Raw genomic sequence first — 16,385 nt, 5'->3', positions numbered from 1 at the left:
TAACAGACACCGGATGCTCCCCTAGATGTGGACACAGGCTAACAGGGCTCTGGTGTCCTGGCTATGCGAGACGAAGCCCCAAAGTGACTCAGCTCAAAGTGACTCCTGCTCGGTGACCAGGCTCAATCACCCAGCCGGCCAGCGGTCAGCTGCCTCCTGGGCATCACGCAGGTGCCAGGCACAGCGAGAGGTTTTATACACGAGTGGACCACGCCTGGCAAGTTCCCCGCCCATGTGGCTTCCACGACTGCTGGGGGAGAAAGATGACAAACAAGGAACTGAACCACCAGTGTGAGTACTGCTTCCGACAGCGATGCCTGCGGAGGAGACACAAACCAGGGTTCAGTGATGCTGACAGCCCAGGGGGAACGGTTCCTTCAGGCAGGTGACCAGGAGACCCTCTGAGGAGGTGGCATCTGAGCCGAGACCTCGGGGACAGAAGCAGCCAGGGACGTGATGAAGCAGGGGGACAGGCCTGTGGAGGGGCAGGACCGCAGGGGGCAGTGCCGCTGCACCGTGGGTGAGGGGCAGAGCGGCCGGGGTGTGGTCCCCAGGGTGGGGGTGGGGTCAGATCGTATCTGATCCTGGATAGCAAACCTGGATCTTCTTCTAAGTCTTCTGGGAAGTCGCTGGAGGGTTTTAAGGAGAAGGGGGACACACTGATTTGTTTTCAAAAGATGATGGCAGCTGGTGTAAGAGAATGAATTTGGGGGAGAAAGAACCAGAAGAGTGAGGAGGAGGACTGCTGCAGGGCTGGAGGAGAGAACAGTGGCTGAGCACAGGCGAGGGCAGAGGTGGAGGGAAGGGTTCACACTTAAAATGTAATCTGGATGTGGAGCCAGTGGGACTGGCTGAGGACCTGGACAGGAAGGGAGGATCGGCAGTGACACCTGGGCTTGGGGCTTTGGTAATTAGGGGGTGGCGATGCTGTTTACTAAGCCCGAGGCCAGTGCGGGAAGACACTCGGATTTGTGAGGTCTGATGTGCTTTGGAGACATTCACGCGGGTGTGTGAACCCAGCACGGAGGAGAAATCAGAGCTTGAGACGTAAAATTTGGGAGATGCTGGTGGTACAGCTGGTGATTAAAGCCACAGGCTGGGCGGGATCACCTGCAGGTGTGGAGCCAGAGAGGCGGGTCAGCACCTGCCCAGGAACCAGCCACCGCAGCCGGGGCAGGGGCGGCAAAGCTCTGAGCAGCGACCGGAAGGACTCGTGAGTCAGGCGGGAGGAACACAGCTGAGTCCAAAAGTGGAAGGGGTTTCAGAAAGGAGGCAATGGTTACAGCTGCAGAGGACATGAAGATCGAAGTGGCCACTGGGCCGTCCGCTCGGACGCCGTTGACTCTGACCAGACCAGTCAGCGCGGGCGGGGGCGGCAGCCGGAGTACGGCAGGCTGAGGGCTGAAAGGGGTCAAAGAACGGGAAGGAACTGAGCACCAGCACCATGAAGAAGTCTCCCTAGACACTCTCCTGCAGAGGGAAGTGGGAGAGAGGGCAGCTGCTGCTCCAGGGAGACGCGGAGCCACAGAAGGGTTTAATTTTCGTCTGGCAGATTCCAGAGCGCTTCCTGAGTGGCTGTGAAGGATTCAGCAGAGCAGGAGAAACTGATGGTGCCAAGAGGGAGATGGAGGCAGGACTAAGCCTGGAGAAGGTGAGATGGGGACAGAGGGCACGTGATCTGGTGCCCATCTAGAGGCTGGTCTAGCTGGCAGGGGAGGGCACGGCCAGGCAGGGAGGTGGGAGGCGGGGAGGAGCCCAGGGACCACTTGTCGCCAGCGTCTGCAAGAGGTCTGCCCTGGGCAGGGGACCCCAGCAGCAGCAGGGAGGAGTCAAGAACTGCAGGAGGGCAGGGAGGAGAACGTCCAGCATGGAGCGGCCGCAGGGCCAAAACTACATCCAGGAACTGAAGAGAGCGGCCGATGCCCCCGTCTCAGCGGCCCGTCGGGGAGGGCCTTGACTCACCGACACCATCTTGCCCTCGGAGGGCATGAAGGCCGGCCGGTTGCTGATCCGCAGCTTGGTCTGCAGGGTGTTGAAGTTGATCTCCAGCTGGCACTTCTCCTGCACCTTGGGCGGCTTGTGCTTCCGACGGTAATCCCGGAAGTCCTCCAGCTTCTTCTGCATGGCCTGCATGGTCTTCTCAGGGGTCCGGTTCTCCAGCCAGGGGATCGTGCGCCGAATCCATTCCAGGAGCTGCTCACAAGACACACACACGCAAAGGGCTGAAAACACCAGCAACCTCCCCACCATTAGAAAACAGAGGCAACTAACAGTTTGTAACAGGGGGACCGAATGTTCCTAAAATCACAGACGTGTGACTGAAACAGCCCCGACAGAAAGGAGCAGAGAGGCCCCTCCAGGCACTGCGGCTCCAACAGAAATCCCAGCGTCCACCCAGGGCCCCTCGCCATCACCCCAGGACACCATGCCGAGGACTCAGAGTCAGCACGAGTCATGTTTTACAAAAAATGGGACATTTACAGGGAACTCAGGGACCAGACATTAGCAGACACATGCTGGATGGAGCTTTCAAATGAAAAAACAAAAACCCAAACCTGACATGGTGGAAATGTGGTGTTAAAAAAAAATTGGGTTTAATTTAAAGGGCGTTTCTATTTTAAATAAGCTCAAATCTAGTGAGTGCCTCTACTTACTAGACCAGAGTATTGTTAAATCTGGGACAGACTCAAGGCCAAAGTGTATTTTAACTGAATAGCTAGCATGACGAAAGCCGCATGATGAAAGGGACAACGGCAGGGGGGAGGGTGTAGCTCAGTGGTAGAGCGCGTGCTTAGCGTGCACGAGGTCCTGGGTTCAGTCCCCAGGACCGCCATTAAAAAAAAAGTGAAAATGGGAGTGACGTCTGAGGACGCAGTAACCGCCTTCTCCTGAATTACTGCCAAGGTCTGACAAGTGCCCTGCACAGTCTTAGGGTGTGAGGAGGATAAATGAGGACCAAGTAAGAAAAGGAAGGCTGCAATTACTGAGGACCGACTGTCCTCGGTCCTGGGCATCCTTCAACCCTGAAGTCGGTCACCGGCGTTAAACAAACAATGCTGCCAAACAAAATCTCCCCACAGCAGCGGCAAATATAAACATTATCTTTAGATTGGACTAATATCCACCATGTCTTGGGAAATTTATGCCAAGTGCCCTGATGCTGTGCCCAGCACAGGCCAAAGGTCAGCTAAATTAAGTCAGAGGATGCCTTGGTCTCTGGCTTTGTCACTGTGACGAATCTCAGCCCAGAGAGGAGGTGGCCTGGACGCCACTCAGCCCACACCCAGCATGGGGAGCACGGGCGGTGCAGTGGCAGGGACGAGACGGCTTCTATTTGTGTTCGTGGGAGAACAAAAGGAAGAGCCACGTGGAAGTGCTCGTCGGCCCAAGAATCTGGCTGAAATGCTGCAGAAAGGCATCCTGGAGACTGACACTCAGCTATCTGGGACGGAGGGCTCTGTCTTCCCTGTAGGTCCCCCTAGATATTTACAGACACACGCAGGGCGGAGCCACGTCTCAGTACAGTCCAGACAAGCTCCTTTGACGCTGGGTCACGGCGTGGAGCCGGGATTCTGAATGTGGGGTGAACCCTGTGTGATGTCAGTAGCCAGTGAAGCAGGAAAAAACAAACAAGGAATGCGATGTCCTCTAGGGGAGCCCGACCCTGGAGGTGCAGAGCTGAGAATGGAATCACGTCCTACTTCTTAAAACACGCAGACTACCTCTGTGCCTCGCCGTGGGCGGAGAGACCACGGGGACTACCTTTGTGCCAACAGTCATGGTCCCCTGATTTCTAAGTGCACTTTCCTACTTTTGTTCCATCTGAGATGACGAATGTAAAGGTAAAAAAACACACTGACATCCGTGGGCATGCTCTGGGCCTCGCCCCCGGGGTGGGGATGGACAGGACTGGGGGACCCATTTCCTTTACCTCACTTGCTAGCCTCTCATATTCTTCCATCAGCCTCTCATTCTCTTGATTGACAGCAAGAACCTTACATATCCTGTTAGCTGCTGTCTCGGCCTGTAAAACACAATAGGTAAACAGGACGGCTCTGTCGCGGGGACGGGCAGACACACGGCGGGCACGGCGGGGCGATGCGGGGACGGCGGGCTGGACGGGGTGCGGATTCCAGGTTCGGGCGGACAAGACGAGCGCATGGCAGGGGCACACGATGGGTCAGCTCACACCTCGGGCACAGTTTTCACACAGACTCACACGGCAGGCTGAGTCTACTGCAGGGATAACGGGAGACAGCGTTAGTCAACAACGCACACGTCATGAAACATCGAGCAGGTTAGTAGCAGGAATCTGGGGGTCGAGGAAGCAAAATCTCCGGTCCCTGAACAACCAACCTGAGCTCTCCTGACCCCAGGACATCGGGGAGAGAGCTCTGAACAGCTTTAGCCTTGGGACATCAAAGCCAAAAGGGCTGGGTCCCGAAGGTATCCATAACCGCACTGAGCTCACGGAAGGACCCTCTCCTGAAATGGAGACGCAGGGCGTGCTCAGTGGGGTCCTTCCACGGAGTAGAACTCACTTAAAACTTTTTTAACCCATGCGAGTCATTGCTGTGGTATCAATAATCATCTATCATCATGTTGTGGAGGGGGCTTTGGGCCGGGAGCAGCGCAGCGCAGCCAGTGCCTTAAACCACGACCACAAGGCCAACCAAGAGAGGGGCAACTTGCCCGTCCAGCCTGCAGCCTGGCCCAGAGCCTCGCCTCGGAAGCCCTAAGACCAGCTGATTTCCGGTTATCACCACCTTCTGGTGATGGCCTTAAAGAGACCACGGAAATCGGTGGGGGGGGGGCACAGCTCAGTGGTAGAGCACGTGCTTAGCATGCATGGGGTCCTGGGTTCAATCCGCAGTCCCTCCATTAAATAAATAAATAAAACCTAATTACGTTCCCCCACCAAAAGAAAAATTAAAACAAAAGAGAGATCACAGAAGTCATACACACCCCTGTCCACCCCAGTCTAGCCGGGCTCTGGATCCGGGAAGGGGCAGGAGGCAGAAGCAGGTGGCCACGGGGAGAGCAGGGGACACCCACCCACAGCGTCCCTCAGACTGCCTCCAGGAATGTGAATGGTTTTCCTGAGGTTTTAGCACTGCTATCCTTTCACTATTTCAGGTAAAATTAGTCCTGCAAGATGTTTGACAAACCACTGAACGGGGAAGACACTCTCCAGGCAGAGGGGAAGCAGAAAGGGGTTCATTCCTCCCTGTTGAAGCCCCCCTTTACCGTGCAGCCAGTGTGGCTCAGTTTTCATGACCCTTGCTTTTCCCTAAAGCACAAATGTTTCCCACAATTGACTAATGAAATGAGAGCAAGATCTTAGAAGGACAGAGAGGGAACAACACTTCAGGGACTAAGTTAAAGCTGTTAAGAAAAAAGTATCCTCGGTTTAGAACTTGCTGTATTAGGTCATCATGACACACTGAGAAGAGCCCAAGGTAAGACGTGAAGCACACACTCACACACGCACAGCTGGAACCCATGCACCAGGGCGGTGCGGCCCGCGGGCGGGCGGGCGGGTACCTGCTCCGCGCCCGCGAAGGCGTGGTAGAAGCAGGACACGTAGGTCATGATGGCTCTTTCGTCAGGCTTCGGGGTGTTCACGATGTCTGAGGGAGGCAAGAACAGGAAGACAGACGCACGCACAGGAAGAGCAGAAACCAGCATGAGCACAGGGACAGCCACCCGAGCCACCCTCCTGGCCTCTGCGTGTCCCTGGGCCCCGACCCTGAACCTCAGGGACGCTGCACAGGACGGACACGCTCGTGAGCCAGCGAGTGAGCTGCGTCCACACCCAGGATTCTGCAAGGTGCCCACGACAGCACGTGCCCAGAGACCCCCTATCCTGGGAGGGACACCCGGAGGGCCCAGGGCTCAACAAAGGTTCCGTCTGCGAGTCCACACAGACCTACCCCTGGTGCTCACCACAAGAAAGGTATGTGGAGGAGAGCAGACAAAAACTCCCATAACCTTTTGAAAGCATGGAAGGCGGGTAAGATGAGGAAGGTGGGTAAGACTTCCACCAGCTGCTACTACAGGGAACAGGTCAGAGTAGCCCAATGAGCCGCTTGAAAATCCCCATTTGGGGTCCAGAGACCATCACAAGTGACAGGAAGTAAGGGCGACAGCAGCGGGGGGTGGGGGGCTGGCCGAGGGCATCAGTGGTCTGAGGGGAGGAGACGGGGCAGGACACCCCAGTGAAAGCCGCAGAGGCAACACGCGTTGGTGTGAGGCTGAGGGGGTGGGGCGTGCGGACACAGCGGGTAATTAACAGGGGGCGGACCCGCTGGGGCGTGAGTGGCAGCGCAGCGCGCCCCACACCCACGTCTGGCAAGGTCGTACGTCTTCTCCAGGAGACGCTCACAGGAATTACAAAGAAAAGAACACAGCAAGCAAAACTTTTTGTGAACCATTAAAAAGGAAAGAGAAAGAAAAGTAAGGGTGGGCCAGGATGTGCCACAAGGGAGGAGGAGAGGAATGGAGAGCAGACACAGCCGGCCAGCCTCGGGGGATGCACAGGAAGGACGGCCAGCCAGACCAGGACGCACAGACGCAGGGGAGACCCGTTAACCTGCCGGAGCGCTCATCCTCAACTGCAGTAAATCAGGGAGGCCTGGACAAAGTGGAAATGAATTTACTAAACGTCGCCCGTTTTCTCCTCTCTTCAATGTCCCAGCTGTTAACTCAGATGGTGAACTCTGCCTAGTTCTCTGTTGCGTGCAAAGGTCAAAGGGCAGAGTGTACACATGTACCCTTGCCTTAGAGAGGACAGATGGACAAGGAGGAAAAGCAACTTTTTCTCTGTTCTTCGCGTTATTGCCTTTCTCCCTGCTTAAGAGTTTTTGAAGAACCATAAGTAGATCCTGAAAAGCGTATTCAAGTGTTAGCACCCAGCAACGCCCATCTGGTAAGATGGCTGGGTGCACAAATGGGCAGAATGGGAGTCCTGACTGAAGGGTCCCTGACTGGGCGGCATCCTGTCCCCCAGAACGACAGGTGGAGTCCTACCTCCCAGTCCCTGCGAACGCGACCTGACTTGGAAGCAGGGCCCTGCAGACGTGCTCGCGTTGATGGGAGGTCCTGCTGGATTAAGCTGTGCCTTTGATCCACTAGGACGTGCGTCCTTGCAAGGAGAGGGAAAAGGACGCAGAGACAGACACAGAGGGGAAGGCCATGCGACGACACAGCAGAGATTGGAGTGAAGCTACCACAAGCCAAAGAACACCCGGGGCTTCTAGAAGCCAAAGAAACAAGGCAAGTCCCTCCTCTGCAGACATCAGGGGGAGCACAGCCCTGCCAACACCTTGATGTCAGAGTCACAGTGCACGGACTGTCAGAGGACAAGCCTCTGTTGTTTCAAGCCGCCCACTTGGTGGTAATTTGTTAGGGCAGCCGTAATGTAGTCACCAAAAAGGAGGAGGAACAGAAGGCTGACAGCTGAGTACCATCAAGTTCTTCGCTTCTCCCCAACAATGCTGATTAGCAGAAGCAATAAAGCACTGGAGGATGATAATATTAACAAGAGACTCAGGGCTATGAGCTCCCCGAGGGCAGGGCCTACCTTCTACCTCTCATCACCCCCCCACCTCCCCGAAGGCCCCAGCCTGGGCTGGCTCCCAGCAGGTCCTCAGTGAGTATGCAGAGGGAGAAGTGACTCAGGCAGCAGTGAAGTGAGGGGACCGTCCGCAGGTATCCGAGCTGCCAACTGTGTGCCGGGGCAAACTCACACCAGCTCATCCCAGACAAAGGGCAGGAAAGGTACTGAAACCGCCCTGGCACAAGTATATGAAACCGCAAAATATTTCCAGGTTCTTTCAGGTCTAACTAAACTACAGTTAATTTCAACTAATTAAAAATAAATGTGACTGATGGCCGAATATTCCAAATTCTGTAACTTCTAGTTAGAAGGAAAGTAATGAAAAAGAATATGAAAAGTAGGGGAGGGTGTAGCTCAGTAGTAGAGCATGTGTTTAGCACACACAAGGTCCTGGGTTCAATCCCCAGCACCTCCATTAAAAAATAAGTAAATAAACCCAATTACCCCCCCCCACAAAAAAAGCAAAAAAAAAAAAAAAAAAGAATGTGAAAAGGAATCTATATATATGTGTGTGTGTAAATGAATCACTATGCTGCACACCAGAAATTAACAACATTGTAAATCAACTTTACTTCATCTAAAAAAAAAAGAAAGATTTTACTCCTTGTGGAATCTTAAGAAGCCCTTCATAGAAAGATTTATTTGGTAAATTTCTATGTGGTTAAAAAAAAGACTTATGTTGTTTAAAGTAAAATAGGAAGCTTTTCATTGAAAACCACAAACCAGAGCACCCCATTTCTTTGCCACAAACCTTTTAACCAAATCCTTTCACTAGTTTTGCTGGTGTGACTGGGAGCAGGATCCTGAAAAATAATTCTCAACAAGCTACACATGAAATTCTCTAATATTCATGAGGCCGATGACAGAAACTTCTCAGGGATCCTAAGTGGCTATAAATTTTACAAATCCCCGTGCGTGGCTGTCACACAGGTAGCCTGTGGACCTTCTGTAAGTCAGCAGACACAGCTTCCATCTTACCTTCAGCATCCAGCATTTTGGGGATATCCAGGTGCTTCTCGGCAATCTCCATGGCCAGGTTGATATTTCCTATTGGGTCATCCTGCAGGAAAGACAGCATAACCGGGGTTTTAAGATTTTTTCTTGGACAAGACTTAGGAGCGTTTTTTATGTACCTCATTTCGGGGAGGAGGCCTTCCCATCATAGTGTAAAAGATTCTCCGTCTCGTCTTTTCCCCAACACTTCAAACGTTTAGAGAAGCATCAGAAATGACAGGAAACCCACAAGCCATGCAGACAGCACTTCACAGAGTGTGCGTGAAAGGGTTAGGGGACAGACACTGCGGCGAGGAGGGAAGTTGTCAGAGGCCTCCTTGCAGATGCGAAAGCACACCCTGGAAGCCCCAGGGCTTATCTTCAACTCTTGAGAACAAAATTTACGTGATTCCAGAAGGAAGCGTGAAACCGTGTTTTCCAGCTCAGGGAGGGGACCACAGGGAATACTCAGTCCAACAGCCTCCTTTTACATATAAGAAAGGCGAGGGGGGAAGAGAGGCAAGCAGCTCTCAGCTTGCTTCGGTGAAACTTTCAGATCACTTGAGCATGTTACAAGATGGTTAAAAAGAGAAAAAGTTAACGTTTCTAGGATGTCAAAGACTAGAAGAAATTACAAAAACTTGAAACTGTAAATAAAAATGGTGACGAAATCTTTGTTCTTACGATTACTTTTATCTTCCACTGTCAAAACTGGTTAAATATATACATAACATTAAAAAGTAAATTTAACTAGAGGTGTATATTTAGCGTTTCTCATTTGGGTCTACTAAAGAGATTGTCTTGTGAATCTGAAATGGGATGGGGGTACATGTAAGATAGAAAAATAAAAATGAAAAGTAGCATTAGTCCGGGGATGACTGTAATGAATTTTAACATCAAAGCCATTTAAACATTTTAGAAACGGCAGTGCTTTGCAACGAGCGCAATTACTTGAAATACGGTGAAACATTTAAAACACGCAGGCCTCAGAAACATTCAGTGCTCCGTGAAGAAACCAAAGCCAGCTCCCTGGCCTCACAGAGGACACAATCATTTCAGGCAAAACACTTTTCCAACTACATGTTGTTTTAACAAACTCCATAATCACTTCATTACAAGCAGCCATATCAGAAAGGCAGTCTCACCTGCGAATTTTACACAAATGTTTACAAAGCCAAAGAACTGGGCAAAAGTTGCTTGCCTTTTGTTCTGAACGTATTAAAAAAAAAAAAGCTTCAGCATTAAAAGCAGAGCAATGATTCTGGGACGTTGTGAAAGCTATCTCCCTCAGACACTGTAACTTAAGGACATAAAATGTGGCAATAGTGTTTTCTTGGCTCCACTACGGGCACGTGACCCTGGACAGATTACTGAATTCCTTATTTTCTTCCTCTGTAAAAACTGGAACAGTAATGCTGCGTACTTTCTAGGTAACTGTATCATATATTTTACTGGGCATCATGAAGACTGAATGACTGTGTGTACAATATACATATGTGTGCACATAACACATTAATATATGTTAATATTAATGTACATATATAAAATGTTAATGTATGTAATATCATGTATATGTAACACATGTTAATACATATGTACATGTGAAATAGACACATGTACTTACTTACTGCCAGTGTCTAATCTAATAGAAGTATTAACGGCTATTTTTTTTTCACCCGTCTTAGGTGGCCAATTACCACAGGTCTGCTGACCTTTGTAATAAAACTGACCATTATAAACTGCTCACGAAACTAGGTCTGTCCAGGAGAAGCCCCTCCTTTTACAAATGAGATAAAGATTAATGGGAAAACAAACCAGACATTCTCTCCCTGTCTGAAACACTTCCAGAAAACCTAGGGGTAAGAACATAGGCTTTGGGAAGCTGAGGTACCCCGGGAGCCGCGTCCTCTTAGGTGCCCTCCGCCAGAACTCGTCTTCAGGACACAAGCACGCTCTGCACGCGCTAGCCCGCAGGCAGTGGAGACAGGCCGGGCGCGGGGCGGTGGGCACGCGCCAACTGCAAAGGGGGCAAAAGCCAGGACACTCTTTCAAGCACCCCCGTGCCACGCGGTGAGGGCGGCGTGCAGCAGCCCCGGACCCACGCCAGACCCCGGATCCACACCAGACCCCGGATCCAACACGAGGCACACGGCTAGCGAGGCACACCAGCAGCCTGACTGCCGTGCAGGAGCGGTCCCGGGGGACACTGCTTCCCACAGCGTTGCTTCTAAGGCAGGCGGAGCGTCCACCGCAAGACTCAGAAGGGGCAAGAATTTCTTTTTTCCATCACAGATTGCATTGGTAAACTACTTTATGGGGGGAGGGGTAATTAGGTTTTTATTTAGCTTTTTTTAATCTTCTAATGGAGGTGCTGGGGATTGAACCCAGGACCTCGTGCAAGCTAAGCACACACTCTACCACTGAGCTATACCCTCCCCCCGAACAAACATGTCTTAATTTGGGCACACAGGTGACTTGGCTTGGGGCCTGTCCAGCCCTCATTACAGCAAGTGAGTACTCTCCCGGCCACCCTCCTATCCACACCACGTGCAGGGCTAGTGGGGGTGCTGGCGTGCTGGGGTGAGCTCGGTGCTCATGCGTTCACTCTCAGGACCACATGCAGACACAGCCCGCCAGCCCCCGGAATGACCTTGTTCAGCTTTGAGTAGTCAATGAGGTCGGGCCGGTGCCTGTGGATGAGCGCACAGAGTCCGAGGCCGTCCTTCCAGCTGCACGAGGTCGGGGAGAACAGGAACACGTGTCAATGCAGAGGACGCAGCAGGGAGGGGCTGCTCCCAGTCAGATGCCGGCTGGAACTGGGGACGCGCGGCCCCTACCTCCCTTCTGTCTGACTTAATGCACAGAAGGCCCTGGGGACCTCCCTTCCCACCCCACCCCCACCCGGTGACACGGAGGCCCCTGCCCTGAGCACTCGTCTTCCCCTGGAGTCTGCTGAGCACCTCTGCCACCTGATGTCTCCTTTTCACCTACAGCTCAGGCCCAGGTTGCCGGGCCTCCTCCCCAGCGCCCGGCGGCCCTGTGCTGGGAGAGCTGGCAGTGCCCGCAGGGGAGATGCCCCTCTCCTGCCCTCCTCCCCTCCTGGCCTGGCTTCTTCCTCTGTCTCCTCCGAGTCTCCATCGCAGACCTGCCCTGAGTCTGCCTGTACAGACACGAGGGCGTGGACTCCGAAATGCCCACCTTTCCCCACGATACACTCCGTAGTGCACTCGGCCCCCCAAGTACTCCTCCAATTCTCTTCATAAGATTCTTCGGTTTTTTTAAATCACTTTTTTCTTCCAGTTTTACTGAGATACAATAATTGACATACGGCACTGTATGTTTGGAGGGGGGGGTTTAGCTTTTTTCTCAGTGGAGGTGCTGGGGATTGAACCCAGGACCTCGTGCTTGCTGGGCATGCACTTTACCACTCAGCTATACCACCTCCACCTCCGTCCCAGGTTTTTTGTTTTTTCGTATTTGTACTTTTTTAAGGCAAAGAGGAGTAAGCAGCTGAGGGACTCAGCAGGGAGGCTCTGAATTTCAGTCTGTTTCCCCAGAGACACCAGCACTAACCGTTCCTGGACCCCCTCTGTACCAGACTCCAAGCTCGCCTGTGCTGAGCCACGGGTTCACTGAAAACTAGGAGCGGGCGTTCTGGGCCTCAGGGGGTCGGGGAGGAAGAAAACCCCTGGAGCCACGTGGCTGAAGTGCTCAGGCTAATCCTGGGCCAGGGGAGGAAAATGTGGGTGGGAGGCGTCTGGGACCTCTGTGATGACCTGCCAGCCCAGCCCTTCCGGCTCCTGCCCTCCTGGACGGCGTGTGGCAGGGACAGGGGAGGCGCCCGTCACCTCTGGATGCTCATGGCCTGGCTCAGTACTTGTCTCCCCAGACGAACCTCCCCCACCTGTCCTGGGGGCACCTTTCGTGTCTCTAATCACCTTTGGGGCCTGGGGACCCATTTACAGTCACGGGTTACACATCACACAAAGGGAGACAACAGAAACAACTGATGAAAGATCTACATGAAAAGGAAGACTGAAGCCGGTGACCAAACCATGCTCTCAGATTAGCCTCGGATTTCCCTGATCCAGTTCCCTGTGGTTTTTCATACACGATCTTCCTGCTTCTCCCCCATGCCAGCAGACGAAGCTGACGGGTGAAGAATCCTGTGTGCACGGCAGAGCAGAGGGATCCGGCTGGGGCTACGCCACGGGGACACGCAGACTGTGCTCCGGGCTCTGCTGGTCGCTGACAAGCCAGCCGGCCGCGCCCCTGCACGATGCTGGCTCACAGCAGCGCCCACCTCCCAGACCTTAACCAAGGCCTCCCGGGAGAGTCCCTGAGCGCCCACCATTCTGGAGCCTGAGTTCTCCTCCATACAGCAGATGCCCCGCACACGGGAGAGGAAACGCTGGGGGAACGCCACCCCAGCCTGCAGACAGAGCCCAGGGGCCGGGCCCCGGACGCTCACCTCGTGTGGAAGTTCTGGATATTCACATTTCTGTAAGGAGCCGTCTTCCTTTGGCACCAAAGCAGCAGACCTTCTTTGGCGGAGGTTTCTGCAGTGACAGCCAAGAACAGAAGTGTCCACAGTGAAACCACTGCATGCACCCAAATTCTAGTCTCTTTCTAAAGAGATGCCCCCAGCAGGGGGCCAAACACCAAAGGCACCACCTCTTGTCAAGTCTCTGCAAGAGGATGAGCGCTGGAAGCCGCTCCCAGCCCGACTCCGATGACACTTGGAGGGACTTAAACAGGACAAACAGGAGCAGCCACACTGGATGGTACAATAAAAGCAAAACCAGACTGCAGGAGCACTGGTGACTTAACATCCTGACAAAATGTTTTAAGTGTGTGATTCATGACTTAACTAGCCTGCCGTTTATCTCCCTCACAATTGATATTCTTAGGTAAATGGAATTCACAGAGGCCACTATGTCTGAAATGTGTTCCCTTACCCCGTGATTTTAAAATACTTAAAGGCTTTTATGGGCAAATTCCAAGTTTGGCCACTCAGGTTCTGACCAAGTTAATAAAAACCAACCATCCCACCGTGGCACCTGTGAAGACGTGCTGCTCAGATGTCCCACTGCTGGGGACACAGGGCAGAACGCATGTCCCAGCTGCCACAATCTAAGTCCACCCCTCGGTCCCCAGGGGCCAGACTTCTTCGGGGCTGCTCCAGCCAAAGACTGAGCAAGGGAGGGGCCCCGGAGCGGGGCCATTCCTGCTGCACGAGGGCCTCCTCTGGGAGCAACCGGGGCTGGAGGACCCCGCGCCACCTGGCTGACCCTGCCCGAGGCCGCACTGCACAACAAGATCCCGCTTTCCCAAGCCCGCCCCTGCCCGGCTCCAGCGCAGGTCTCAGCCAGGCCAAGGGCCTGAGGTCTCGGCCATCTCCAGCTCCCCCACCTTCTCCTCCACAAGCATTTCCCCAGCAAATCTCCTGCCTTTCCGCTGTGGCCTGAGTGTCTGTGTCCCCCTCAAATTCACAGGTTGAAGCCTGAACCCTCAGTGTGATGGCATCTAGAGGTGGGGCTTTGGGAGGCAGTCGGGGTTAAATGAGGTCATGAGGGTGGGGTCCCCATGATGGATCAGTGCTCTTACAGGAAGAGGCTCCAAGGGCCTTGCTCAGTACCTCCCCCCCACGCCCTCCTTCTCTGCCACGTGATGACACAGAGAGAAGGCAGCCGTCTACAAGCCAAGAGAGCCCTCACCAGGGCCCAGCCACGCAGGCTCACTGATCTCGGACTTCCGGCCTCCAGAATGGCGAGAACATGAATTTCTGTTGTTTAAGCCCCCGGTCTGCGGCGTTCTGTACACCAGCCTGAGAGGACTGAGGCAGCCTCCAGCACCACCCTGGCACCTGCTCCGAGCGGACCCGAAGTTTCATACGTGCCAGCAGCTCCTCAGAGCCACTCAGGATTCTGTCTGTATTTACATTTTAGTTTAGAAAGCCCCTACAAACATGTGGACTCTTAGCCAAAACTGGGCCCTGGCTTTCCATTTCAGTTAGAGCTTAAAGTCATTTTTTTTTTTAACCAAAATAAGTATCCTGGGATTGCTTATCTAAATTGTCCATTTCTCAGTCAGACTTGTCTTTGACCCATAACCCAGATAATATAAACATCACGCCCCGTTTCCTGTGCTGTAAGAATAATCTGAATGACTCCTGATCGTGTCTCTCATCTAGCAAATTCCTGTTGAGGAAAAGGACGAGCAGTTCTAAGACTTTATTAAAATACTAGTTGGTACAGATATTGAAACACAGAACGCCGTATCAAATTGTTCTGCTGTCCACGTAACCTTTGGGGTCCTGGCCAACGCAATTAACAAGATAAAGTACAACAGGAGGAAATAATCCAAACACTATTTCATTATGTTTAAATGAACCTCAGCTTAGAAAAGCAAACAGAGGCAAAGTTGATCAATATAATCTTGTAACTGCTACCCAAGTTTCATCTCATTTCTGTCTGAAAATGTGTGAACACTCAGACTATGAATGTCGAACAGTTTTTTCCTCATTGAACTGGCCACGCTCACAAAGCTGACTCCCTCCCACCCCGAGTCCATCTGGAGGCACTGAGCAAAAGCCTGGGACAATCAGCTACACAGCCGCAGTGCACCCCAGCCCTGCAGGTGCAGGATAAACCTGAAAGGTCCACACGTGAAGCCCCGAGGGTGGGTGTAAACAGGGAGTGGCCCTCGTTATTCCGCCAGAGAAGCCATGTGACGCCCCAAGGCGCCCCGCCTACTCGGGACCCCTGGACTGCTCTCACCAGCAGACACGTCAGTCCCTCATTCTCCCTCCTGGAAGAGGCCCGTCATCCTCGAAGGAGACTGACTCGTCAGAGGCCAGTTTTGTAACAATGCGTTTTTCCTCATAATACACATTGCTAAAAAAAATTCAGGCAATTTTGCTATAGACTTACAGGAATTAAGTGAGGGTGTTAAGAAATGACTCCATAAAGGTAAAAGGAATTAAAAATAGAAGTTAGCAAACTACTTTTATCTACTATGTAGGACACGGAAGGACTTCTGCCTGAAGAGATGCGAGCACTTTGCCAATGAAAGCGCCACTTCTGAATGTTTAATGTCAAGTCCTTCGCGAAGCGGATTTGTGTATCTGTTGCGATGTTCTACAAAAGGCTATGATTTGATTATCTTTTGGGATGCATTAATAATAATCTGGGGGGAAATCTCTAATGGATAATACCATTCATACTTACAATCGAAGTAGAATTAAATTTTCAATTAATATTACCACTAATTTGAAATTTGTAACCAACCATAAAAAAACTGAGGTCAAGCTCCCCTCTGTACTGTTTGCTAGAAAAGGACTTGCTGGTGTAGCAAATTCAATGCTGTGAATAAGATTTTTTTAAAACAGTATTTGTTCTTTGAAGTGGGCTCAGCTGTTTAACTATTTAAATTTAGGAGGATATAAAACTGATCAAATGAGTACAAATTATTTTTTTAATACAGCAGGAACTTTAAAAAAGCATCTTATTATTTTCATTAGCATGAAAAGAACATACTTTGATGAGAGTACGGTGTGTGAAAGTTCTCAAACTTACAGACTCTTTGTAAATTCGAGCTGGCTGTTATTCCTGAGTCTGGATTATTGAGGGTTTTTTTTTTTTTAACTTTTTTTTTTTTCCTATAGAGGTACCAGGGACTGAATCCAGGACCTCGTGCATGCTAAGCATGCACTGAAACTTTGAGCTATAATTGCCCCCGTCCCCGGAATCTCTGAGGTTTTAATATCATTATA

The 16,385-nt window shown here is 52.0% G+C and overlaps 1 protein-coding gene across 1 annotated transcript in view; it reads right to left on the bottom strand.

Moving 5' to 3' along the window:
* Positions 1-16,385, bottom strand: part of ACTN2 (actinin alpha 2) — a 64,386-nt gene that overhangs the window by 19,869 nt on the left and 28,132 nt on the right. The window contains exons 5-10 of the mRNA XM_032491921.1: positions 13,083-13,170; positions 11,262-11,340; positions 8,597-8,678; positions 5,545-5,630; positions 3,932-4,024; positions 1,963-2,193 (exon numbers count right to left, since the gene is read on the bottom strand). Of these exons, the coding sequence (XP_032347812.1) occupies positions 1,963-2,193; positions 3,932-4,024; positions 5,545-5,630; positions 8,597-8,678; positions 11,262-11,340; positions 13,083-13,170 (659 nt within the window). The remainder of the gene's footprint in view (positions 1-1,962; positions 2,194-3,931; positions 4,025-5,544; positions 5,631-8,596; positions 8,679-11,261; positions 11,341-13,082; positions 13,171-16,385) is intronic.

Source organism: Camelus ferus, chromosome 11 (genome assembly GCF_009834535.1).
Source record: "Camelus ferus isolate YT-003-E chromosome 11, BCGSAC_Cfer_1.0, whole genome shotgun sequence".
Lineage (NCBI taxonomy): Eukaryota > Metazoa > Chordata > Mammalia > Artiodactyla > Camelidae > Camelus > Camelus ferus.
This window is presented reverse-complemented; position numbering and strand designations above follow the sequence as displayed.